This window comes from Sinocyclocheilus rhinocerous, unplaced genomic scaffold, assembly GCF_001515625.1.
Source record: "Sinocyclocheilus rhinocerous isolate Xijiao unplaced genomic scaffold, SAMN03320098_v1.1 scaffold166, whole genome shotgun sequence".
Lineage (NCBI taxonomy): Eukaryota > Metazoa > Chordata > Actinopteri > Cypriniformes > Cyprinidae > Sinocyclocheilus > Sinocyclocheilus rhinocerous.
Genome location: NW_015633186.1, coordinates 1,995,291 through 2,019,802, shown reverse-complemented (window position 1 = coordinate 2,019,802; position 24,512 = coordinate 1,995,291). Strand labels below are relative to the sequence as shown.

General features: G+C 37.2%; 1 protein-coding gene across 2 annotated transcripts; it reads left to right on the top strand.

The window, feature by feature from the left end:
• Positions 1–724: 724 nt before the first annotated feature.
• Positions 725–23,781, top strand: pak4 (p21 protein (Cdc42/Rac)-activated kinase 4). Of its 2 annotated transcripts, XM_016557019.1 has the most exons (10): positions 725–905; positions 14,368–14,589; positions 14,720–14,934; positions 15,030–15,462; positions 17,536–17,991; positions 18,269–18,402; positions 18,945–19,071; positions 20,956–21,081; positions 21,164–21,298; positions 21,406–23,781. In XM_016557019.1, the coding sequence occupies exons 2-10, from the start codon at positions 14,389–14,391 to the stop codon at positions 21,559–21,561; spliced, it is 1,983 nt and encodes a 660-aa protein (XP_016412505.1). In that variant the 5' UTR covers positions 725–905; positions 14,368–14,388; the 3' UTR covers positions 21,562–23,781. The 2 variants fall into 2 exon arrangements, with proteins under 2 accessions (XP_016412505.1, XP_016412504.1); XM_016557018.1 differs by lacking the exons at positions 20,956–21,081; positions 21,164–21,298; positions 21,406–23,781 and adding an exon at positions 19,309–19,463.
• Positions 23,782–24,512: the final 731 nt, after the last annotated feature.

The window sequence follows — 24,512 nt, the reverse complement described above, 5'->3', positions numbered from 1 at the left end:
ATATATGTATATATTTATATATATATATATATATTGTATTGTAATTGTAATATATTGTATTGTAACATATATATACTGTATGTATATATATATATATATATATATACTGTATATATATAGTATAATAAAAGTTTCTGCTGACACAAATGCTTAACACACACACACACACCACACCACACATGTGTAATGCACACTGAGCAAATAATCCAAAGTAGATAATTTGTTCTTCAATGTCAACATTGTTTTATTGGTTATACATTGCAACATAAAAATTGACAGATAATGGATAATTTTAGAAAAGCTGTCTTGACAACATAAGGATTTACATCTACTGAGGTGTCACAATTGGTGTTTTCAACACACTTAAGTACTAATATTGCTAAATAATAATTTAAACTCAACTTCATATATCATATTTAATTATTGTATTACTCATTCTATACTTTTTGTCATTTTAAATATTTTAAAATGTTATTAATTTCATAATTATTACATGTGGCCACTTACAATTATACCAAAGACTTTTTGTTTAAAGAAGTTTAAATAATTACCCACACATATACAAATTTGGGTAAAATTGTTCATTATGTTAGTTATTATTATGCTTATGTTATTGAAAGATTTACTACTAAAATGATTATTGTGACATGGTTACAGTGATGTATAATATATGTATAATTCATGATGCACACATTGTGAGGATGCAGTCTGGGGGCAGTGCGCGACGGTCAGTTCCCCGGATGAAGGCTGAGCGTGAATATGGCGCAGAGAACACGAGCAACGCGCTCGTACGGGTTTCTGTGACTGATATACGCGCACTTAGCTTGCTTAAGCTAACTTTACACACAAGAAACTTCACCGGCCCTATGAAGTTTATTTCTCTGCAGACACACTTCTCACTACAGGTAGGATGTCTTTAAAGCGATTTGTATTACAAACGTGAGTTGTTTGTATGCCCGCGCAGGTTGTTTTTGTGTCAACCTGTAACGTTAGTTTCGGTGAGTTTGTTCGTCGTGCTAATTTAGCTAATTCTTCATACAGCTAGCTGAGTAGCTTAGGCTACTCAGTGTCAAAACATTAATTTGAGTCATGAAAGATACTAACTATAAAGTTACTCTGTTTTTAATGTCATTTAAGTGTACATGTGTTTTCAGGTTTCGACGAGAATGATTTACAGTAGTTTGCAAATATTACAATTAAGTTATTCCATCCCGTTTTTTCACTCAGACTCGGACCAAGGATAAGTGCTCCTGAATTGCTATCATGAAAGGTTGAAATTATTCATTATATCAGTGTTAGAATGCGCCTAAAACTACCTAAAAGTTTGGCTAAAGTGTTCGTGCGTTACAGCCAGTGACATAACACACCAAATAAGTACGTTAACACAAATGACTCAAATGAATTAGACTCGCTGTTCTGTTCGAGCTTGTTAATTCCTCAAAATGTGGGAGGAAAATTTTTAACGGGACTGATGAGACGTTGTGATGCTGATACTGTCCATACAGTAACTAATCTATTTTTTTTGTTTATTTTACATAAAATCTCACGATAAAGGTCACATTACCTTTATCTGTGTAATGTGGACGTTTCTTCTCTATGTATATTAGTCGTGTTTAGTATCGATAGTTCTGAGGGGGCAGTATGATTGCACCTGTAGTATCGATTCTGGTTGATTCAGTGTATGTATGGCATGATGAGAGTCATAGTTTATATCATCCAACAGAGAGTAGCTGTCTCTTCTAAGTGGTGTAAAGCAATTCTTTAATCATTTATCAATATATTCAGCATAGGTCAGCTTGTTTGACCTTAACTAAAGCATGACAGTTTAAAAACATTTTGCATGTGTTTTATGTTTTGTATCATGTTATGCATCAGGAATGTATGGCTAATATGGCATAGTGAGAATATGAAGTTCATACTCAAGGAGGGGGAAAACAAATCAGTTTTATTCAGAGAACAAAAATGAGAAAACATGCAATTTGGTACAGTTGCTGAAACTCATATGGGCAAAAAAACATGAAATTCCAAAAGCTTGTAATGTAAATCAATGAGATCTTCATAACTGTATAGCAGGCAACTTGCATAAAATGCATGTACAGTTGTCACTATATCTCCCAATAATTAGTCCTATTAAGGTAATGTAGAAATGTTTAGTTTTATTATCAAAGCTCTGAAGTTTTTATTGTGTGGGCAAAACGTATAATATAATGCAATGCAGTACAATGATGATTGAGAGATGAAATTCCTCAAAAGCCTGATGTATCATATTTGATACTCACATTTTAACATGATTTTTCTGCAAAATGATGTATGGATAATCAAGTAAACCAGAGACGCTTCAGTCGAGTAAGTGTTCATCTTGAGATATAACTAACAATATAAAAGTTTTTGTGTACTTTATAAATAGCATTAAAGATTTCACAGCAAAAAGATGGGGAAAAAGATTCTAAAAGGTGCCATAATTATCTTAAAAGGCCTTTTGCATGCTAAAAGTGATCAACTATTAGACGATAGAAGGCATGCAGTAGAATTGTGTACAATAGGTTTTTCAGCAAGTTTTGATCGTTTCGATAATTCATAGGCCTAACAAGTATGATAAAGTAGGATTTTATAGGATTAATTGTGCTCTTTCCTGACTAATAGTTGAGACTAACTTTTAGCAGATGTCACTTTTAGTTTGTCTGTGATTGTGTGTGCAACATGAAATATTGGAATGCTGCCTTTATCTTTGTGTTGATGAACTAGGCCTGGGCAATAAAATGGTATCGATATATAATGTTTGATATAGCGCACGATATAGGCACGTGCTACGAGTGACGCAGACAGCACACACGAACACATGCTGAAATGAGTGCTGTGCCTGCCTGTGATGAGGAGATCGTGAATAAAGAATGAATATTAGTTGAATTTAAAATAAACATTTGCATCTGAATGTTAGGTGTGTATCAGGGCGCGCGAGATGCGGTGATGTAAGTGACGTTGCATTTTAAAGGGGTCATATGATGCTGCTAAAAAGAACATTATTTTGTGTATTTGGTGTAATGAAATGTGTTTATGCGGTTTAAAGTAAAAAAAACACATTATTTTCCACATACTGTACATTATTGTTTCTCCTCTATGCCAACCCACGAGACGTGCCGCTGCTGCGTTATTCTTTTAAAATATTAGAGAAATATAGAAGCTCAATGCAGAGAAGATCTTGAATGAGTTAAAACCGAAACCAAGCCATTCACACAGAACGCATATTCAGCGAATTTTTTAGACCGACAAATATGACTGTTGCGCTCGCGTCTCACAGAAGAGATGTATAGAAAGTAGGGATGTAGTGATTAACCACGAGCCGGTTGAAAATCGATTCAAATATGTGACTATTCAAATCGGTTGAGATGCTAAACAAATCGCGATTCAATTAGGGGTACGAGTTTATATGAATGCATGTCTAAGGGGAACTTACTGTCTTTAGAAAAGTTTAGATGGTACTTTTTTTATATTCATCTTGCCACTGTATAATGCATATTAAAGTTCATAAGTGCTCATGTTGCATGTATGCAGCATCTTTGTTTGGATCATGATTAAAATGCAGTGGTTGCCTCATTTTAAATGGAAAGAGCACAGACAAAGCCTTTTTTTGTTTATATGAAGAGATTTATTTTATGTGTTATTTATTTGATTTGGGGCTTGTTTTAAGATTTCTATTTAGTTTTGTTATTTACATTTACATTAGCCTATATTTAAATTTTGTCATTTAGCAGACGCTTTTATCCAAAGCGACTTACAAATGAGGACAATAAAAGCAATCAAAACTACGTGATGCTGTTTTTTTGCATTGTTTATGCAATTTACGAAATTATATTTTATTTTTATGAGTTAATTTAGACGTAATGCACGTTTTTATAGAGTTACTTGCTAAATGCGCTGAATTATTTTGCTCATTGCGCCCTCCTGTGGCCTTGGGAGACAATTAGACTTATACAATAAAGACCTATTTAATCTGCATATAAAACATTAGAAATTAGATATTTGTTTAATTTTTATTGTGTTTGATTGTTAAAACAAAAAATGTTTGTTTTTTCTCTCAATAAATTGTGTTAATTATAAATACAGTGGTTAAATTTAAACATTTTTTTTTTTGACATTTGTTTTGAAAAAGGTTATAAAAAATGTCAATAATTATCGATACCGAACGATATGAAACATTATATCGTTGATACGTTTTTTAGCTATGTCGCCCATCCCTATGATGAGCTACTATAAAGAGTGATAAGACATTCTCACAAGTTACTCAATAGATGGAGTTGTCATTTAGTATCTCTCATGCCTTTCTCGTACCTGTTCGCCGTTGGTTGTAGTTTCACTTTCTTTGTGCCTGTACTTCCAGCAGCTGTGGGTTTGTCAGGATATGTGCGCTTTGAGGAGGTGTGATGGGAGATTCAGACAGGGGTGCAGTCTGTACCGGGCACTCCAAACATTCCTTAAATACTTTAGTGCTGGACATGGTTACTCATAATGTGCAGTCTCCCGTGCTACTGCTTACTTGCTTAGCGTTTGACTTTGTCTTTTAAAGGCAGTGTTTAAATATGTCACTATTAATTCAGTTAGAGCTTTGTTTCAAGCAAATGTGTGGTATTAAATGTTGCATGCTACTTATGGTATGTTTGGAGTTTTTAACTTAATTTGACTTAATATTACTTTTGAATGACATTGACTTAAAACTGATTTTTTATGAAAAGTGGCTGTATGAGACTGACCAATTTTTCAGTTTCCATTTTTTTCGCCTAGAGCTCTATGAATTTCAGATCTGTTCCATGGAAATTGCTGGACAACATTGCCTTGTCACTAGAGATTGAAGAATATTGTTTTTTTCCCCAACCAATACTTATTACTTTTCAATAACCAATTTTTGTTCTATTTCTGATATTTCAGTATTAAAAAAAGTATTTGTTTTTAATTTTTTTAAACAAGTGTCTTGTGCACACCAAGGATAAAAGTATTAATTTCTTTCACTAAAAAGCTTCATTAAAGTATAAGGGCGCAACTAATAAATCACATCAATGCTTGTTTAGCTGTTGTTTAATAAGACAATGTGTTATTGTCATAAGCAATCAGTTTTTCACTTGTAGGAAAGCAACAGTATTATCTAATGTTTTAAAATTACAGTGTTTTTGATATGTTTAATGCTGCATTTGGTTCACCATAAGATGATCAAGGATACTGTAACTGAGTTGAGACTATTGGTTATTGTTGAAGCCACAATGTAAGTGGTTTAGTAGTGCATTACCTAATTGCCCATCAGCTGCAAAGTGACGCCACTGTTGAACTTGCCTGTGTGTTTGGTGAGTCCCTGTACTGAATAGAGGTCGACCGAATGATTGGCCAGCCGATTAATTGGCCGATTTTTGGCATTTTTTAATTAATCATCATCGGCCGATTGTGCTGCAAATTAGGCCGATTTATAGGCAGGCGCATCTGCGGGCAGCTAAGCGTTGTTGCGGAGCGCCGGACAATCTCTCTCTGGCTGCGTGAGAGACGGAGCAACTCTCACGACTCTCTCAGAGACTCTGTAGCAGCTTCTTGTTCACACACAACTTCAGCTAATGATGGCAGGGCAAAACAGACCGTTTCGAAAGCATAATTACGTTTTACCCTACTGCAATTGATGCCGGAAAGTTATCATATTCATAAGTGCAACAAGTCATTTGCATGTGAAAACAGTAAAAACACATGCAGTTCAGACTAAACTTTTGGGCTGATTATAACCTGCACGTTAACTTTCCTCATGAAATGTGTGTGTAGTAGGGCTGTCAAAAAATGTTAATTTCAAATATTCGTCGAATTTAAAATAAAAATCCACATTCGAATGCAAAAACGTTGCGTTTGAATTTTAGGTGTGCGTCAGGCAGCCTTATCAGTGGCGCACGAGATGCGATGACGATGTAAGTGTCGTTGCATAATAATGTTTTTGTTAACCTATCCAGCTGAAGCCACTAGATGCGGCACTGCTACTAGGGCTGCACAATTAATCGAATTTCTAATTCTAATTGCGATTACAATTACGGATGCCACAATTATGTAATCGCTCAAAGTGGCAATTAAGCATTCAAAGTCCACTTATGTTATTGTGCATGCTTAAGACATGCTTTTTTTCTATCTACAGGTTGTCTTAACGGTTTTCCCATTGTCTTCATTTTAATTTTAGCACAACATTATAATACAATGTATATTTTTACTTTTTTTTTAAATAAAGAAGAAACCAATCCAATGTATAGTTGACATTTGAGGCTTAAATCTATAGAGAAGCAATAAAGTTTTTTCAGTTAGAGTGTTTTCAGCTTGTTTATTTTCATATAAAAATATAGCATGCAGTTGCTTCAAACAATGATCATTCAGTGCAAACTGTGATAATCGTAATTAATAATCACAATTTCAAGGGAATAATAGACAATTATGATTTTTGTCATAATCGTGCAGCCCTAGCTGCTACGTTGTTCATTCAAAATATTGCAGAAAAAGAGAACAATCAATCCGGGGAAGATGTTGTTTACATCAAAACCGAAACCAAGCCGTTCACACAGAACGCATATCGCATTTTCTAGAGAGACATCTATCACCGTTGCACTCGCGTCTCGCACAAGAGAGCCGCATGTTTAGAAAGCTATGTAAAATTAATGCAAGTTCAACTTTTAAAAAACATGTCTCAAGACTTTATAGCAGTTTTCCCCATCCCACTGCATCTCAAGTTTTTAAATGAAGAAAGTACTCTTTGTGATTGGTTTTCGGTCCTTTGTATTAAACTATACATACATGCATGATGCTTTTTGTTTCTAATTGTTTAAGCAACTTTATTAATTATATAAGGTTTATAAACATTTTTAACATTATGCACTTTTTTCAAAGATAGCCGTGTTATTTTATTATGCTTTGAAGAAACGTGCATAATATTTTGCTCGATGCGCCCTCTTGTGTCCTTGGGAGAGAAGCCAAAAGCTTTTTTCCCCCCTAACTGAAATTATGCCTTTTAAATTCGAATATAATTCGAATATTGATAATATTTAAGTAAAAAATTCGAATTTAGTTTTTCAGCCATTTTGTCAGCCCTAGTGTGTAGGTCCAACAATAGCATCCATGATGTCATCGCTTGTGGCCAGTGCACTCTAAGCAGTTATGAGCAGTGGGCTGTGTAATATGTGTGAACTCTTATATTTTTGTTATCACTTGGCCATTTGACTTATAGCAGTGTCCAGTGTTTCCCATACATTGAGTAAATAGATTTTCCAAAAGGCTTATACTTTGTTGAATAAACTGAGCACTGCGCGTTTCAAAATTAAAATACGTCAGCGTTTTTATATGAATGTATCTTTGAAAAGAACCAACCGTCTTCAGAAAAGCTTCGATGGCATTTTCATTTTGTCTTTCCTGTAATGCCTGATAAAGTAGCATTTGTGAGCGCAGTGCTAATTTGAATACAGCCGTTACCGGGGAAACTGCTATATCTCCCACTCCAACAGCACCTCCTGCTGGCAGAGAATGAATCTGCATTTGCAAGTCTGTGGGAAACACTGGTGTCTTAAGTTTTGAGCCATGTATTATTACGCTGAATTAGGCTACTACTACTATTACTATCTTGTACCCTGCAATAATCATTTACTCAAACTCACTTTTATGAGATGAAGGTGAAAAAAAAAAGAAAATCGGCCAAAAAATCGACATCATTTATCGGCCATCAGCTGCCCTGATTTCTAAATATCGGCATCGCCCAGTGAAATCGGTCGACCTCTAGTACTGAACACTGTACTGTTGTCTTTGGTGAGATGTGCAATCTGTTCCAACAGCAAGCCCTCTATCAAGCTTGGACCTGCAGTCAAGTGCACATAAAGACTTTGTGTATGTAGCACATGCAAAGCATTGTGGGATTTTATCACATTGGAGTTAGGCTGCTGCTTTTATTGTTGCACAAAGAATGAGCAACAAATAACGGTTGTTGGCCAACAAGAAAAGCGCTGTTGTTTTTGTTGCATTATGCATGCATTACCTGGAATATTCAAAAGAAGACTCAGTGTTTTGTTTCTAATGAATGGCATGAAACATAAAAAGATCCATGTCTATTCAAAGTGAAAACTGTTACCTTCTCTGAGATGACTAGTTACGTGGTTGCAAAACTCAATTGAGTGTGAAACCTTGTCTAAAAGAAGCAAAATTGCATTACTTTTCTCTTGTTTTAATCACAGCATTTCGGTAGACAGATACGGCAGGCTCTGTAAACACTGGGTTGTTCTGTTAAGAAGACCTCCAATGACAGTGTTACTAGTTCCAAGGACAAGCTGTATTTGCAGTGCTCTCTACTGGACTTTTAACAACAAACCAGGGTTTCTGTGGGGTCTTAAAGTCTTAAATTGAACAAGAAAGTCTTAATTATGTTTTCAAGAGGTCTTAAATTTGGGGACGGAAAGACCAGTATTGCGATACGGCTGAATGTGACGATTAAACTTCAATCATAAGGCTAGCGTTATGATTTCATTAAACATGAGCGCTGCACGTTCAAAGTCCGGTGCTGCGCTGCATACATTACATGATGAAGTCTAGTAAGTTAACATGGGTTAAACTAGTGCGCATATGCGTTTAGAGTGCGTTCTTTCACTGCATGAATCAGTCTATTAAAATGCATTTAGAATTATCACATAATTTAAGATATGGGACAGAAAATGTATATCTTTATATCATTTCATATAGTTAATATCACACGAAGAGTGCCGTTTTTTTTTCTCCAAAAGTAAGCATGATTACAAATGTGATATTGATTTTATACAACAGTTCAATAAACACGTAGTTAATATTAAGAGACTTACGTTTTAGGCACCATATTGCCTGTTTTTGCTCTATTTCTACCCCAAAAGGGTCTCGCCCACTGATCTATAATCCCAAAAGGGTCTCGCCCCTATTTTGATAGCTCCGCCCCACACATACGTACGCAACCCAGGCAACGATTAGTTCTGTGAAACAAAGCAAAACCAATGTTACACCGTGTCTACACCGGACGCGAGTGGAGCGGCGCAACAAAATACTATTGAACTCATTATAATCAGTGATGCTGTCTACACCATAGATATATTTATACATATCTATGGTCTACACTGGATGCGGCGTGGCACGACGCGACAAATCCCCGACAGAAAACTGCTGCTGCGTTCGATTCATGACGTATTGACACAAATTTAAAATGATTTTCAACGGTCGCTTTGTCGCGTCCAGTCTACTAGACAGACTTTAGCTGTTGCGGCACAGACACAGTTTTACTCACCTATCGAGAAGAAACAAAGCAACCTCGGCGTCCGATCGCAGGCCTTCCGCTCCTTAAGTTCTCTCCAGCGCTGGAAAGCTGATCCGATATTTACACGGATCCTACTTATTTCCTTAAGCCTTCTTTAGTCATTTGTAATTGCAGGTTAAAGTATTTAATGTCCCTCAGAGCTGCATTAAGCGGTGTGTAAATGCTTCTAAATGACATTTCTAATGCCGCTTCTGTGTTTCGTCTGCATTGCAAAGATAAATTTTGTTGATACTGATTTAATTTGCTTGGTAACAACCCAAATGCAAGAATTTGACTCTAAAGATGGTGCACACTTTTAGAAAAAATGACTTAAAGGTAGAAATGCCCATAAAACTTGTTGGAAATTATTCATTTCTATTACTGATGTGAACTGACCACACAGAATATGAAGAATATCAAAACCTTTAGGAGTCAGCTGTCCACGGCAGTCCTTAAGGTACGAGCACAATAACACACTCAGCAAAATATTGTCTAATTATCGTTATCGATAAAATCCCAGAATATTATCGAGATATCATTTTTTTGTCAATATTTAATAATTTATTGATAATAATTGTTTAAATTAATATAATTAATACTTTTGACTCATCCATTTTCTTAACAATGGTTTAAAGGCTGAAATGTAAAGTTTATCATTTTATAAAACTTTGTTTTTGTGAAAACTTGTATCTGAACTGTAAATTATGCTTTTTACAGTAATTTTACAGTTTAATATGGTACTACATTGCCCTACCCCACTCATATGGTATAAATTTATTTGTTCAGGTCTTAAAAGAGGTCTTAAAAAGTCTTAGGGTGCTTTCACACCTGTAGATCGATTGCTTTGTTCCGAAACAGGGATTAAAATTATTACAATGTTGCTTTTTATTCTCGGTGCGGTTCGCTTTCACATGGCAAAGTTTCTAAACGGACCAAATTTGTTAATACAAGTCACGCACAAGTAAACTGTTCTCTCATTGGTCAACATTTCACGGTTTATTTTCCGGGATTCCACCGCTGTCATCCGTCAGGATGGAACGACAACAGCTTTGCGGGCTTAGTGTTGGGTTTTTTTTTTTTTGTAGCTGTCCTTGTATTAATTTATCATTTTGAGCAGGAGTCCAGGATTCATCGGGAAAACATTTTTAAAATGCACCTACTAGGAAGAAGAGCAATAAGACGGCATTATAAAATTAAAGTGGGCTTTTTTTATTTTGAATGGCGAAGACGTGCTCACCCACAGACATTCACAGGTTCATTTTGAAGTATTAGCAAAACAACAAAGCGAATTCTTTTGACGGAACTTATGTAATTACCCATTATACACTGTGATATAGCCTGGTTCGTTGGTCCGTTAGATCGGATTGCTTTCTCACTACAACCGAACCGCTCCAGAGTTCGTTTTCAATTGAGCCGAGACCACCTCGTTCAGGCGATCTCGGACCGATTGTTTTGGCGCGGATCCGAGCGCGATTGCCGTGTTCACATATGCCCAAACGAACCGAGCTAAGGGGGGAAACGCGCCAGGTTCCGAAACAATGGGCCAGGTGTGAAAGCACCCTTAAATTTGAGCTTAAAAATCCTGCAGAAACCCTGCAAACACTGCAGGCCTTTTTCTACTATGATAACTTTATCCTACAACACAAACTTTTACCAAAAAAATAGCCATCTACTTGAATAGTTTCACAAAGTATTTTGGGCTGTTTTGAGGGGTCAGTATCCTATTAAAAGCCAATCCGTAGAGACCGTCTTCCTGGCTAGGGCCCATCTCAGCAGCGTTGACCACAGAGACGTCTTTCTCACTGTTCACCAGTGCATAATGGTATGTGGCTGGAATGCCAGACTCAACCAGGAAGTATTTGACTGTTCGAGTTCAACTGCTTTACACTTCTTAATGTCAGACACAAAGCCTTATGGAGTAGTTTTTTTAGCACTCTTGTGAACATTTCAGACCTTTTGTGTGCTGATGACACCAATGGTCATAGAACAGGAAGTGTTAATGGGAAGGTGATTCATTTACACTGATTGTATGAGAAGACACTGAGACTTATAAATAAAGAATTGCATTTGTCTTTCTTTGTGTGTGAAGCAGCTGTATAGCTGTAGATCTCTGCTAGTGCACCTGTTCCTGTCACTCTTAGTTAATCCTCACCTGTTCCAAATAAACAATCTCACAGGTGCAAGTTAACAGCCTGAGTTTACTCTTCCTGTCTAACATGTAAAATTAAGCTGTGTTTGAAATTGCTTCCTTTTTCCTTATTGAGTGTTGGCCATTTATATTTTGCCAGCTCAGCATAATGCCAATTATATTTGGGTGCAGAAACACTGAAAGGTTTGAGTGGGAGAGAAATCAAGATAAATTATATTTTATCATCACTTTAGCATCATGTGACACTGCGGACTGGAGTAACAACTTTTGAAAATTTAGATTTGGATCACAGGAATAAATTACATTTTAAATATATTCAAAATGAAAATGGTTATTTTAAATTGAAAAAATATTACACAATACTAATGTTTTTGTTTTTTTGCTGTTGTTGTTGTTGTTGCAATTCTCTGTCTAATGGTTTTTAAACATTATGAATGCATATCTTAAACATAATAGCCAGAATGAAGAATTACCATTTTATGGTACCGTCCATGCAACCACAAATCTGACAATGTATGCATGTTATAAAGTAAGGTTATTACTAATAACTCTATGGCGCAAAGTATTCATTCAGTCATTTATTATTCAAACATCAGTGTCTGAATTTGCTCGCTTATTTTTGTTCACTCCTTTCTATCAGCATTCAGTTACTGATCTGTCAATTCAATTCAAGTTTATTTGTATAGCGCTTTTCACGATACAAATCATTGCAAAGCAACTTTACAGCAAATTAAGTTTCTACAATATTTAGTGGTAGCTTATCAGTGGTGACTGTCAGTTAATGTACATATGGCAGAAATGTACGGAAAAATAAATTAAAGACGTAATCAATTAAAGACGTAATCAAACAGACGATGAACACTATTAACAGCAATTATTATATGATGCAATCAAACTTATAGCAAAATTTGGTAGTTCTGTATGTTGTTTCAGGGTTGGCATCATCTGAGGTCTTTTTATTCCATACGTTTCCTTTAAACACACAGAACAAAATATAGTGGATCTTAATGATATGTCTGAATAGATCGATAAAGCCTCTTAATAAGTAAAGCAGCCGCTGCCTAATGTCCTTGAATCCACCCACACCGGAAGCATCTCTTTTATAACTTTAGTCAGTCTATCAGCATGAATAAAATTTGCCTTTTATTTTCCCTCTTGCTTTTTCTGACTTAAAAACAGAGATTGCCAGAATGCATCGAACAAAACTCTTAAAGCCAAAAAAATCAAATAAAAAAAATCAACCATATTTATGTTTAAAGGAGCAGTTCTCAAAAATCCAATACACATTTTTATTTGATATTGTTATGTTAATGTATGTATGCATGACACTGGTACATGAAGTTAGCTGGGGTGCAAACTGATAAATTATGACTGAATTCAACTAGTCAGCTTACATGTCTTTTTATTCCATACGTTTCCTTTAAACACACAGAACAAAATATAGTGGATCTTAATGATATGTCTGAATAGATAGATAAAGCCTCTTAAGTAAAGCAGCCGCTGCCTAATGTCCTTGAATCCACCCACACCGGAAGCATCTCTTTTACTGAGTCCCTCTGTTGGCTTCCGGTCCCCTCGAGCAAACGTAAAGTTCTGACTGCGTCTCAGTGACGTCTCATTTTGACTCGTCGAGCGGGTGCGTGGTCGTGTGTAGCGTGAGCCCGGCTCTCTCGCGTCAGCTCTCCTCCATGAGTTCTCTGAACTGTCTCCATCGTGATGTCTCTGTCGGGAAGAGAGGGAACGCCTCTGCAGCTCTTTGTCCATCTCTAAAATACGATTTGGTATTTAAAAATACAGTCATCACTGTGTCCTTGAAAGGCTCCTCAGCGCCTGGTTGCTCGAGGGTATATTTTGGCAACTGGTGCACAGTAAGTTGCTACAGCATAAGCAAGCTGTGTAGTATTTAACATTGCTCCTCCTTTATCACAGTCCTAGTTTGTGTAAGTACTTGCTCATCAAAATGTCTATTATGAGTTAGGACTGCTCATCACAGTGTTGTAAATATTTCCTTTGCACTGCTTGTGCAGTCTCTTTTTGAATGTATATCTCCTTCTGGAAACTAGTTTGAACATTTTCCAGTCCTGCGACTTTTGAGTACTTCAATATTTTCATTTTATCTAAGTGTTGGAAATCAGCACTTCATAAAACATTCACACCATTTCCAAGACTCCTGAAGCTGTGACCTTGTGCCCAAGCTGACATCTTTACAAAAGATCAGGTTACACTTCAAATGCTTCCACATTTTAAAAAAATGCCTTTTGCTGTTGCATCGTCCCAGGAAGCAGCTGAGTTTTCCCAGGGTCAGCTTGTCAGGTGTGGGAGGGGGTTTCGGCTCACACATATCAGAGTCCAGTATTTGGCTTCTGGGAGTGTCTCTGATACCCATGGAGAGAATGGGCAGGGCAAAAGCAGAGAAAAGGGAAAGTATGGAAAGCTGGACAGCTTTTTGTACTGCATAAAGAGACTGTTGTTGAAATGCTCAGAAAGGTGAATTGAAAGAGCTGACATTTTAAATTCAGCAGCTGCCTTTGTGTGTCTTCCATGTTTTGTGAATGAACAATGTGTTAATTGGGATCTCAAGTTTTCATTCAACAATAAGGCTTGGATGTGAATTTGATAATTGCTGTTTCTTTGTCTGTGCTTGTGAAATGTGAAACCATCATGTAATTCAATGCTAATATTAATCTAAAATGTCACTTCAAACAGTGGTGTCTTTAGTTAGTTTAATTATACTCTCATTTATTGGTCTGATTTTTTATTACCAATTTTTTTCTATGTACACTACCACAACCATTTTTAAAATGTATAATGTATGTACAATGTAAAGTGTAATTTATTCCTGTGATTGCAAAAGCTTCATTTTCAGCAGCCATTATTCCAGTCAGTAATAGTATTTGTCTTTTCCTGTTTCTAGGTCTGATGCTTTGCTGCAGCCATGTTCAGCAAGAAGAAAAAGTCACGCGTCCAGATCTCGGCCCCCTCCAACTTTGAGCATCGCGTTCACACTGATTTTGATGAGCAGGAGCAGAAGTTTGTGGGGCTTCCACGCCAATGGCAGAGCCTCATTGAGGACACGGCCAAGAGGCCCAAACCTTTCATCGACGCCACAGTCATCACTACTGTAGAGCCACGCAAGGTCAGCATGATTGTTTGGTCTAGGTCTTTAGTTTTGCATGTTAATGTTGGTGAGTTACAACAGTATTTTGTCATCTTTTGCCATCTATTCACTATAAATACCTCATTACCTGTTACCTGTTTGTGCACAGGCAATTGTACGGGGTCGTAAGATCGGCGGTGATGGCTCTCTCACATGGCTTCTGGATGAGTTTGAGACTATGTCGGTGATCCGCTCGAACTCCCTGCGGAGAGGCAGCCCACCACCGCAACCACGCCGAGACTCCGGATCTTCGGGAGGGGGGCATGAGAATGGAGAACACCCTCAATACAGACACCCTGATCGATACGGAGACAGCAAAGAGAGGTGCACAACTGACATCTTATTCCAAACTAAATGTTTGGTTTCCAAAGACTACGATGGGAGTATTGACAGTGAGACATTTTTTTTAATCTATGTAGGGAGAAACCGCGTCAGGAGCACCCAGGTGCTGATCCCAGACAGTCTCAGCGCCCTGCCCGTTCATCCAGAGAGGATGGCCGACATCATCAGCAGCCTCGTGGTCAGGAGCCCAGCAGACACAAAGAGCCCAACTGGTCAGGAGGGCCAGTCCCACAGCCTCAGCACAAAGACAGAGACCGAGAGCCACGTGATTATCATGATCAGGTGGTGAGGCGAGAGGGGGCCAATGATAAGAGGCCCAAATCTAGCTACACTGGGAGGGACAGCAGCCCACAATCACCTCGTGAGAAGAGACCACTGTCTGGGCCAAATATCTGCACTCCTAACCTACCTGTTACAGAGGGAGTGATAAAGACCGCACAGCAGACCGGCCGACCCTTCAACACGTACCCACGATCCGAAAGTGACTCTGGGAGGAGCCCCAGCGGTCAGGTACACAGAAATCAAACGAAATATATACTACCTTGTTTCTACAACATGATTTTATGTTATTTTTTTAAAGGGGTGGTTGATTGCGATTTCACTTTTTTAACGTTAGTGTGTAATGTTGCTGTTTGAGCATAAACAATATCTACGAAGTTGCGGTGCTGAAAGTTCAGTGCAAGCTGAGATATCGTCTTTTAAAATTCTGGCAGTTTAATGCCTACAAAAACGGCTCGTAGAGACTACAACTAACTACTTTCTGGGTTCGTTACGTCACGAACCCAGATAAGCCCTGCCTGCAGGAACATGCAACAAAGGGGGCGAGGCCATGCTGTGCTGCTTTAGAGAAGAGGAAGAAAAAGAAAAATCTATTCATATGAATTGCAACTCTGTCTTGTAACGATTCTAATGGATCATAAAATTTCAAAATCAATGTTCTAAAGCAGCGGTTCTCAATCCTGTTTCATTGCGTCGCGTTGCATCGCATCTCTCTCATTCAGATCATCAGCTCAGCTCCAACAATGAACTGTTCCGTTTATACACTTATTTTCACATAGCTATGAGAAGCGTTATACATGGATGTGCGTGTGTTTACCGTACTGTATTAAAGCTTTAATCAGGATAAAACCGTATATTAAAAGCTAACAGAAGCAGTAGCATTTACAAATAACAGCGTATCCAAAAGTATGAGACAACAACAAACAAAAAACATATCATTAAGAGCCGTGCTTGAACAGGTTCTGCGCGATCCTCTTCACTAATATTCTCTGGGTCTCAATCAAGCTCAAATTGATAAGCAATATATACGACGACATTGTTTACAATACAACCGGAGCACATGCCACTGAGGTGAGGGGCGGGATGCTTAGACGCGCACTTGAGGCAGTTTAGCCAATCACAACACTCTGGGCCAGCTAACCAATCTGAGCCCATTGCGTTTTTCGGTGGGAGGGGCTTCATAAAAGCAGGAAATGATCAGCGCGTTTATAATAGAAGGGACGGAGCAGTGTAGAATAAAGGTAAATTATGTGAAAAATAATGTTTTTTTTTTTTTAAGCATTAACACATGTTAGACTGCACCCCATAAACACAATTAAGCCTAGAAAAAAAACAGTCAACCACCCCTTTAAGTATTAATATTTTAAGTAAATGCTATGTGTATATTTTTATGTTTATACAAAGTTTAATAAAAACAGTCAAACAAATTGATTGTTTATGTGTATAATAGGGCTGGGCTGCTAAGTGTTGTACATTTTTATTATATAATAATTGTCTTTTTTATATAGTAAAATGTATTTATATTATAAATTAAACTATAGGTACTGTGGGTCAATCATCCTTTTCAGTTAAAGGTTCACATCTATGGAATATCATGCCTGTTGATTTAAAGTTGCAATCAGAACTCACAGTTTTCTCCACAAAGCTGAAACAATGGCTGAAATCTTTACAGCGATGTGAACATTGAGTACGTACCTCAGGCTTATTCGGGCTGGTTTAGTTTACATTTTCTTTCTGTATGCAGGTTGATTTACATTTTATGTTTGTGACTTTGTATAAAGTTGCATATGGGCTTAGGTATGACAATATGCACAACATATACACACACAGTTATCTGTATATATATATATATATATATATATATATATATATAACAAGCATAATTATGGTGAAATTTATCCTGAATGTGTTTGAACCACCAATCTCTTTGTATTAATACTGTATGTGTGTGTATTTATATATACATAATAAATAAACAGTACACCTACATATATTATGAAAGCAAAAACTTTTATTTTGGATGCGATTAATCGCGATTAGTAGTTTGACAGCACTAATGTGTATATATATATATATATATATATATATATATATTTAAAACACACACACGCATGCATATATGGTATATCAGTCTGGCGAGTAAACTAAAAAATGTACTAGCCAATGGCGATTCAATTGCCAAGGTGTCCGTAGAGGGTTGTTTACATATACATATGTAGTATAATATATTTAATTTAAATATATTTTATCATAATATATTCTTTAATTATTATTCAAAATATACTCTTATTTATGTTTATGCAGGATTTAAAACCAGGAAAATCTAATGAGCCTTCCCGGCACAACGGTCCTTCTACCGGGGCAGTCCGGGGTGGAAACAGTGGCAGTAAAAGTGCTTCTCAGGGGCAGCACAGAGCAGAGCCCCAGCATCACGCCTCCCACCCAGCCTTAGGCCCCGAGCCCCCTCACAGTCAGCAGATGCCCCCAGCACCAAAACCGTCAGGCCAGGCTGCACTGCCACAGCAGACGCGCTCACCTCAGAGGGAGCCGCAGCGGGTCTCCCACGAGCAGTTCCGTGCTGCCCTGCAGATGGTGGTTGACCCTGGGGACCCACGCACTTATCTGGACAACTACATCAAGATCGGGGAAGGTTCCACCGGCATTGTTTGTATTGCTACAGTGAAGACCACAGGCAAGCTGGTGGCTGTGAAGAAGATGGATCTGCGAAAACAGCAGCGACGAGAATTGCTGTTTAACGAGGTGGGTGCAATCCACAGGAGATTAGTGTTATAATTGGTTGTTCAGAAAGGTGTTTGTGTGTGCTATGCAGCACATGGGAGCTTAATGCTGAAATTCCAATCAGCGACAGAAAAACCAAAATGCTTCTTCAGTGAAACTCAGTTTGTAGATTGTACATGATGGCACTGTGTGAACATTTTTACTGCTGGTTGATTTTCCTCCCACAAAATCTTTACTTATCCACTTAATGAGATTTTTAAATAGAAACATTCTGCTGGCTTTGTTTCTTGTTTCTAAGGTGGTGATCATGCGGGACTATCACCATGAGAATGTGGTGGAGATGTACAACAGTTACTTAGTAGGCGATGAACTCTGGGTTGTCATGGAGTTTCTTGAGGGTGGAGCTTTGACTGACATAGTCACACATACCAGGCAGGTGTTTCTTAGAAGTCCAATCACTAATTGTTTTTCAGTTACTCTGTTATGTTCTTAATCATATGTACTTTCAGATTCTGTTTATAATGACTCATTGTTTTGTTTTTCTTTTTATATCTATTTTATATTATTTATCTGCACATTTAAAAAAAAAAAGTCTTATTTTATTCACACGCTTAAAAAATTTAAATAAAATAAGTATTTTATTTTTCAGCACATCGAATAAGACTCTAAAATGAACATATGATCAACCATAAGACCAGACACCTTTAGGAATTAAATAATTCTGTTGTCTTTATGACAGAAAAAAATGCATTTGCTAATAAAATTATAAAAATATACATATTGTAATACAAATGTGAAATACGTTTACATTTAAAGCCCATTCACCTGTTACTGGGCAACAGTGCAGTACCACTAGGTGGCAGGGTATCACAGCAGTCCTGTTTGGCATGGCATTCTGTCTGGTCATTTTATCAGCCTTTAAAGATTTCGTTCAATGTTTAACATTTCCATTATTTTATTTGTCTCTTTTTCAGGATGAATGAGGAGCAGATTGCCACCGTGTGTCTGTCTGTTCTGAAAGCTCTCTCGGTCCTTCACTCCCAGGGAGTCATTCACAGAGACATTAAGAGTGATTCTATTCTTCTCACCCATGATGGCAGGGTAAGTCCCTCACCGCTCTTAAAGAAAAATCTACTTAAATTACGTCAGATGGTAACTAGTTCTTTGGGCCTACTGTCTGCAGAGCTGCAGCCTTACAAGTCATGTTTTGACTTGTGTTATGAGCTCAGAAAACTGCCCTGCTCGCTGCCATTGTGTTGTTGTTGTTGTTGTTTTCTGAGAACCTCAGCGTTGATGTTTAAACAGGTTTTTAACAGACCTGTTCTTTTGTGTTCTCAGACCTGCATGTCCACTCGTGTGAGAAGAGGATCTAAATGTGTCATTAAGTCAGCAGTGTACTAAAGCAGAATTAAATTGTTGACCAAGTGCTGAAACCACAATAACATAACTATCATTTACTTTAGTACTTGACTTAAGAGACCTCAAACACTGGTAGATCCATGTTATAGACACATACTTCTTGCAATTTTCGGCCATGATACCAAGCCCGTATCTTTTTTTGTTGGTGCTGAAATAGGCAGTGGTTTGTTAGAAGGGGTCTGTACTTCATTGTGTCTGTGGTTGAAACAGGCGGAAGTTCTTTCAGCCACCCTCAGCTGTTTCTCGGCAGGGGCTGATTGTCTATGTATGTGTTTGACCATACATGTTTCGTTTCCTCTTGCATATTTCTGACGCTATTTCTCATGCAATATCTCAGAGGGCATAATTTCTTGTGTAGTTAGTCAAGCAAGTATTGCACAAGCTTTCACTGAAAATTTGACAAGCTTTACTGAAGCTAATTAAGCAATTATTTGTGATGCAAACTTTTTTTCTTTTCACTTTTTTCACATTTTATTTCAAACAACTTTTTTCACTTTCACATGCTCTTTAGTGGTGTAACTTAATTTAACTGAATGTTTTAGAGTATGATGAGAATTAAAATATTAACCAGCAGATGATTATTTACACATTTATAAATGTCATGATTTAATATTTGTATCTGCATTAAGGATGTCAAATGCACTGGTTCTTTGGTACCAAAATTATAGTGAAATAATACTACGTTCTGACTCAGTTTGATAATAATCTGACCGACAGATAGCTGCTTTTTGAACTTTTTGTCGCATGTGTACTTGTACACGTGATCTGTGAAGAGACGCTTCTTGATTAAAATGTAATTTAATAAAATCTTGAAGTATTAATGGTTTGTCTTTATGCATCTTAACAGAACTTCCGTTGTCTCTTATGTTGTTAATATTAATCTAACCACTCTGGTTAAAAAAAAACACCAGCAGTATATTATAACACTTTAAGAGGAATAATGTAGATGCATAATTTCATAGTAATCCCAACCAATGAAAAAAACGAGGCTAAATAAAAAAAGTCTTGATTTGTGTGTATATCTAAATTTTATCTCTGTTTTCATTTGCAGGTGAAGCTGTCAGACTTTGGATTTTGTGCCCAGGTCTCAAAAGATGTGCAGCGCAGGAAGTCTCTGTCATGATTTAATATTTGTATCTGCATTAAGGATGTCAAATGCACTGGTTCTTTGGTACCAAAATTATAGTGAAATAATACTACGTTCTGACTCAGTTTGATAATAATCTGACCGACAGATAGCTGCTTTTTGAACTTTTTGTCGCATGTGTACTTGTACACGTGATCTGTGAAGAGACGCTTCTTGATTAAAATGTAATTTAATAAAATCTTGAAGTATTAATGGTTTGTCTTTATGCATCTTAACAGAACTTCCGTTGTCTCTTATGTTGTATTTATTAATCTAACCACTCTGGTTAAAAAAAAACACCAGCAGTATATTATAACACTTTAAGAGGAATAATGTAGATGCATAATTTCATAGTAATCCCAACCAATGAAAAAAACGAGGCTAAATAAAAAAGTCTTGATTTGTGTGTATCTAAATTTTATCTCTGTTTTCATTTGCAGGTGAAGCTGTCAGACTTTGGATTTTGTGCCCAGGTCTCAAAAGATGTGCAGCGCAGGAAGTCTCTTGTAGGAACTCCCTATTGGATGGCCCCTGAGCTCATCTCAAGACTCCCATATGGACCAGAGGCAAGCCACACCCCTCTTTATTACATATGATGCGTTACTTCTGACAGCACTGCAGCTCACACATTTCAGACTGTTTCTACAGGTGGATATTTGGTCACTTGGAATTATGGTTATTGAAATGGTGGATGGAGAGCCGCCGTACTTCAATGAGCCTCCGCTCAAGGCCATGAAGATGATCCGAGACAATTTGCCACCCAAGCTCAAAAACCTCCACAAGGTACACCCATTTCCTTTTGCTTAACCATGTGGGCAGAAAGAGATTAATGTTTAAGCCAGTGTGTACTGACCAGATTAAGCACATTTGGCACTGTTCTGTATCCACAGGTCTCGCCACTTCTCAAGGGATTCTTGGACAGGATGCTCGTGCGAGATCCTGCCCAGAGGGCCACAGCTCAAGAGCTGCTAAAGCATCCCTTCCTGAGTAAAGCGGGCCCTCCCTCTTGCATTGTTCCCCTCATGAGACAAAACCGCATGAGATGAGAAGAGAAATCGGGGCGGGATCTGTCAGGCCCACTTGAGCTCAAAGCAAAGACCCAGATGCAAAGATGGAGTCCATACTCTGCACAGTTTAAACATCTGAAATGATTGTACAGGTCAAGACTTTTAGGAGAAAAGGCCATTGATGCTATGGACATTAAGAGGGTTTTTTCCAAACATTTTTACCACTGTTTTTATTACACTATAGAATACACCAAATTTGGTGACATGAAATAGACATGATTAGATCCTTCACAGTGTTTTGCTAGAAGAGGTTCCCCTCTCTGGCTAATTCAGAAACACGAGAACGTGTTCTCTAGGTGGTTTTATGCTTGATCTCTAAGACTGTGCTTTTGGGTGAACCGAGTTAAGGAGGTTTAGACATTATGAAAATGCAAGTTTTATGGATTTGTACCAAACCTCAAGCTTTTTTCCCCTGCACTTCATCTTTTGCACCATGACCACACTACTCATTAATCCATTTTTAACAGGAAAACAACTACTGAAGAAAACCTTTTACTTAAAAAAAGATGAAACTCTAGGCTCCTGTTACAACACTAAGCAATGGTAAACACTGGAGGCGGTTTTTTTTTTTGTTTGTTTTAATGAAAGTAGAGTTATATTGGTTTTCATATTGCGTTTTGAGTGACAGTGTGATGCTTTAAACTGTTCTGAGATTGAGCTGCACTCCAATATCAGACTTCCTCCTTTGATTCATTGTTCCACTTTTTTATATAATAAAGGGGGGAAGGGTTGGGTGTAGGGTTTTTTTTTCTCTTCCAAAACTTTCACCATGGCGCCACGCCACATTAGCTGAAGAGATTGAGTTGTTTTCAGTGTAGGGCAGCCTGTCTTTTCATGTGCGCCCAAATCCTCCAGTTAAGTAGCTTACATCTTTGAAGTATCGTGGCCTTTCTCTGAAGGATTCATTCTGGTTGGTTTTGTCGGAGAGATGTTGAACTATATGAATGTATAGCTGAGTGTTACGTATGCTCTACTTTATGAGAGCTTGTTCAAAGGAAGTGGACCATATAGATATAGATTGCGATTGATCCCACACACTAAAATATAGGCTGTAGTACTCGTGTAATTGGTCATGTACATTACGACGTTTTGTTGTAAGAGCACCATGACGTTCGAGGATTAAGAGAAGAGTAGTGGAACAACCAAAGACTGTTTGAAATACTGAAGGTTTATAATACTAATTAGTCCGAGTACACTACATCACGTTAAAGGAATTGTTTACCCAGATAGGAAAATTCTGTCATTTATTCACCATCATTTCCTGTGTAGCATTCGTTCTTCTTTAGTGTTGTTTTGGCCATTTTTTTTTTTAAATGGCATTTTATATGTTTCACAGTAGAAAGAAAGTCATATAGGTTTGAAACGACATTAGGGTGAGTGCATGATGACAGAATTTTCTTTTTTGGGTTAACGGTCCCTTTAAGATTTGATCTTTTCTTGCTCAGTCACAAAGATCCAGGACCAAAGTGGATGGGAACATTGACAAAATTTAAGGGGAAAAAAAAACACATTAAAAGGCCGTTTCAAAATTAATCTGATTCGTGTAGTGACTCTACATGTGAATACTAGCTGATCATTAATGAGAATCGAGTGAATGCACGTTTGTGAGAAGATTGAGGTCACATTTACATTCAGTAATTTACAAATTGTTTGAAGATGAATTGTAGAGATTAATTCTAGACTGAAGCGGTAGCTGTTGTGTATATTGAGTTTTTCTAAAAAATCGTGTTCTTTTGCAGAGGGCCTAAACTGTAACACCGCAACAGTAGCTCTAATTGTAGATGTGAAGGTTTGAGAAAATTAATGACCATTATTGACAGATGTAATTAATATAAAAACACTACTAGAATTTGTTTGTTTGTTTTTTTTCCACCAGTAAAAGTTTTTAATGGCATTTCTTTACATACTGGAACTGTTACTTTTTCAGGAGGTGAAACAAAAATAATGACAATCAGGCATTGGAGCAAAGTATGTACACGCATGTAAATGTATAATCAGAGAGGAATAAATAATGAAATTGAGAGAATAGCGTTCATAGGTATTGTAGGTAGTTGTTTAACATCCTCAGTGCACTGAAACAACAGATGAGGTTAGCATTCCTACAAACAAAGAAAAACCGCCTTAATGCATCTTTAATGAAGAACTGAAACTGAACACATTCTCCACAGTATGCTACTTGATTTGTGACCAGCCACACATCTGCTAATGTTTAATGACTATTGACTGTTCATAAAGAGGATACCACAAGCCTTATTTGATTGGAAGTGTGAATGGATGTGAGCAAAATGGCGTAATGCATGACTTTCTCAAAAGACTGATCCAGTGAACGTGTTGAATAACTTTCAGAAATGACTTCTCTATTTTCTGAATTGCATTCCCAGGGCCGATCAGAGCATGATCTCGTATGTGGTAAGATAATGATACACTTTTTTTTTGTTTTGTTTCCGATTTTGTTCCTCATGTGGTGCTCTCAAACAGTACTGCAAATGCTATCTGGAAAGGGTACATTGTATATTAATATGGCTTTCTTTTTTCTCTCACTTAGTCTGTTTCAGATTGTCTCTGCATTAAACCTAATGGATCACCCATATTCTGCTGTTGACTTATTTTAAGCCTAATAGGTTTCGAATTAATCTTGCACTGTATTTTTTAAATTTCTATTACCATCATTTCCTTTTTTTTCATCATGTAGATAGTTTTAAAGAAACTTATTTTAAAGGTGGAATAAAATCGAAGCATGAACTTTGTGCTCACTGCTGGCATTCTGACATCATCTTGATGTTCCCCCATATCTGACAGACTAATCATCTTCAACATCTATTTGGAACTGCTACTGACAGGCCTGTGTTGTTGTGAAGTATAAAATGGTTCATGCTGGTTCTTTTGTTTTCTCCTTTCATTTCTATGTATTGTCATTTTTGGTGCACAAC

Bases quoted from the DNA above. Each gene is read 5' to 3' on its own strand.
- pak4 (XM_016557019.1), top strand. From the start codon at position 14,389: ATGTTCAGCAAGAAGAAAAAGTCACGCGTCCAGATCTCGGCCCCCTCC. The intron at 15,463-17,535 runs GTACACAGAAAT...ATGTTTATGCAG, and splicing joins GGAGGAGCCCCAGCGGTCAG to GATTTAAAACCAGGAAAATC. The intron at 18,403-18,944 runs GCAGGTGTTTCT...TCTCTTTTTCAG, and splicing joins GACATAGTCACACATACCAG to GATGAATGAGGAGCAGATTG.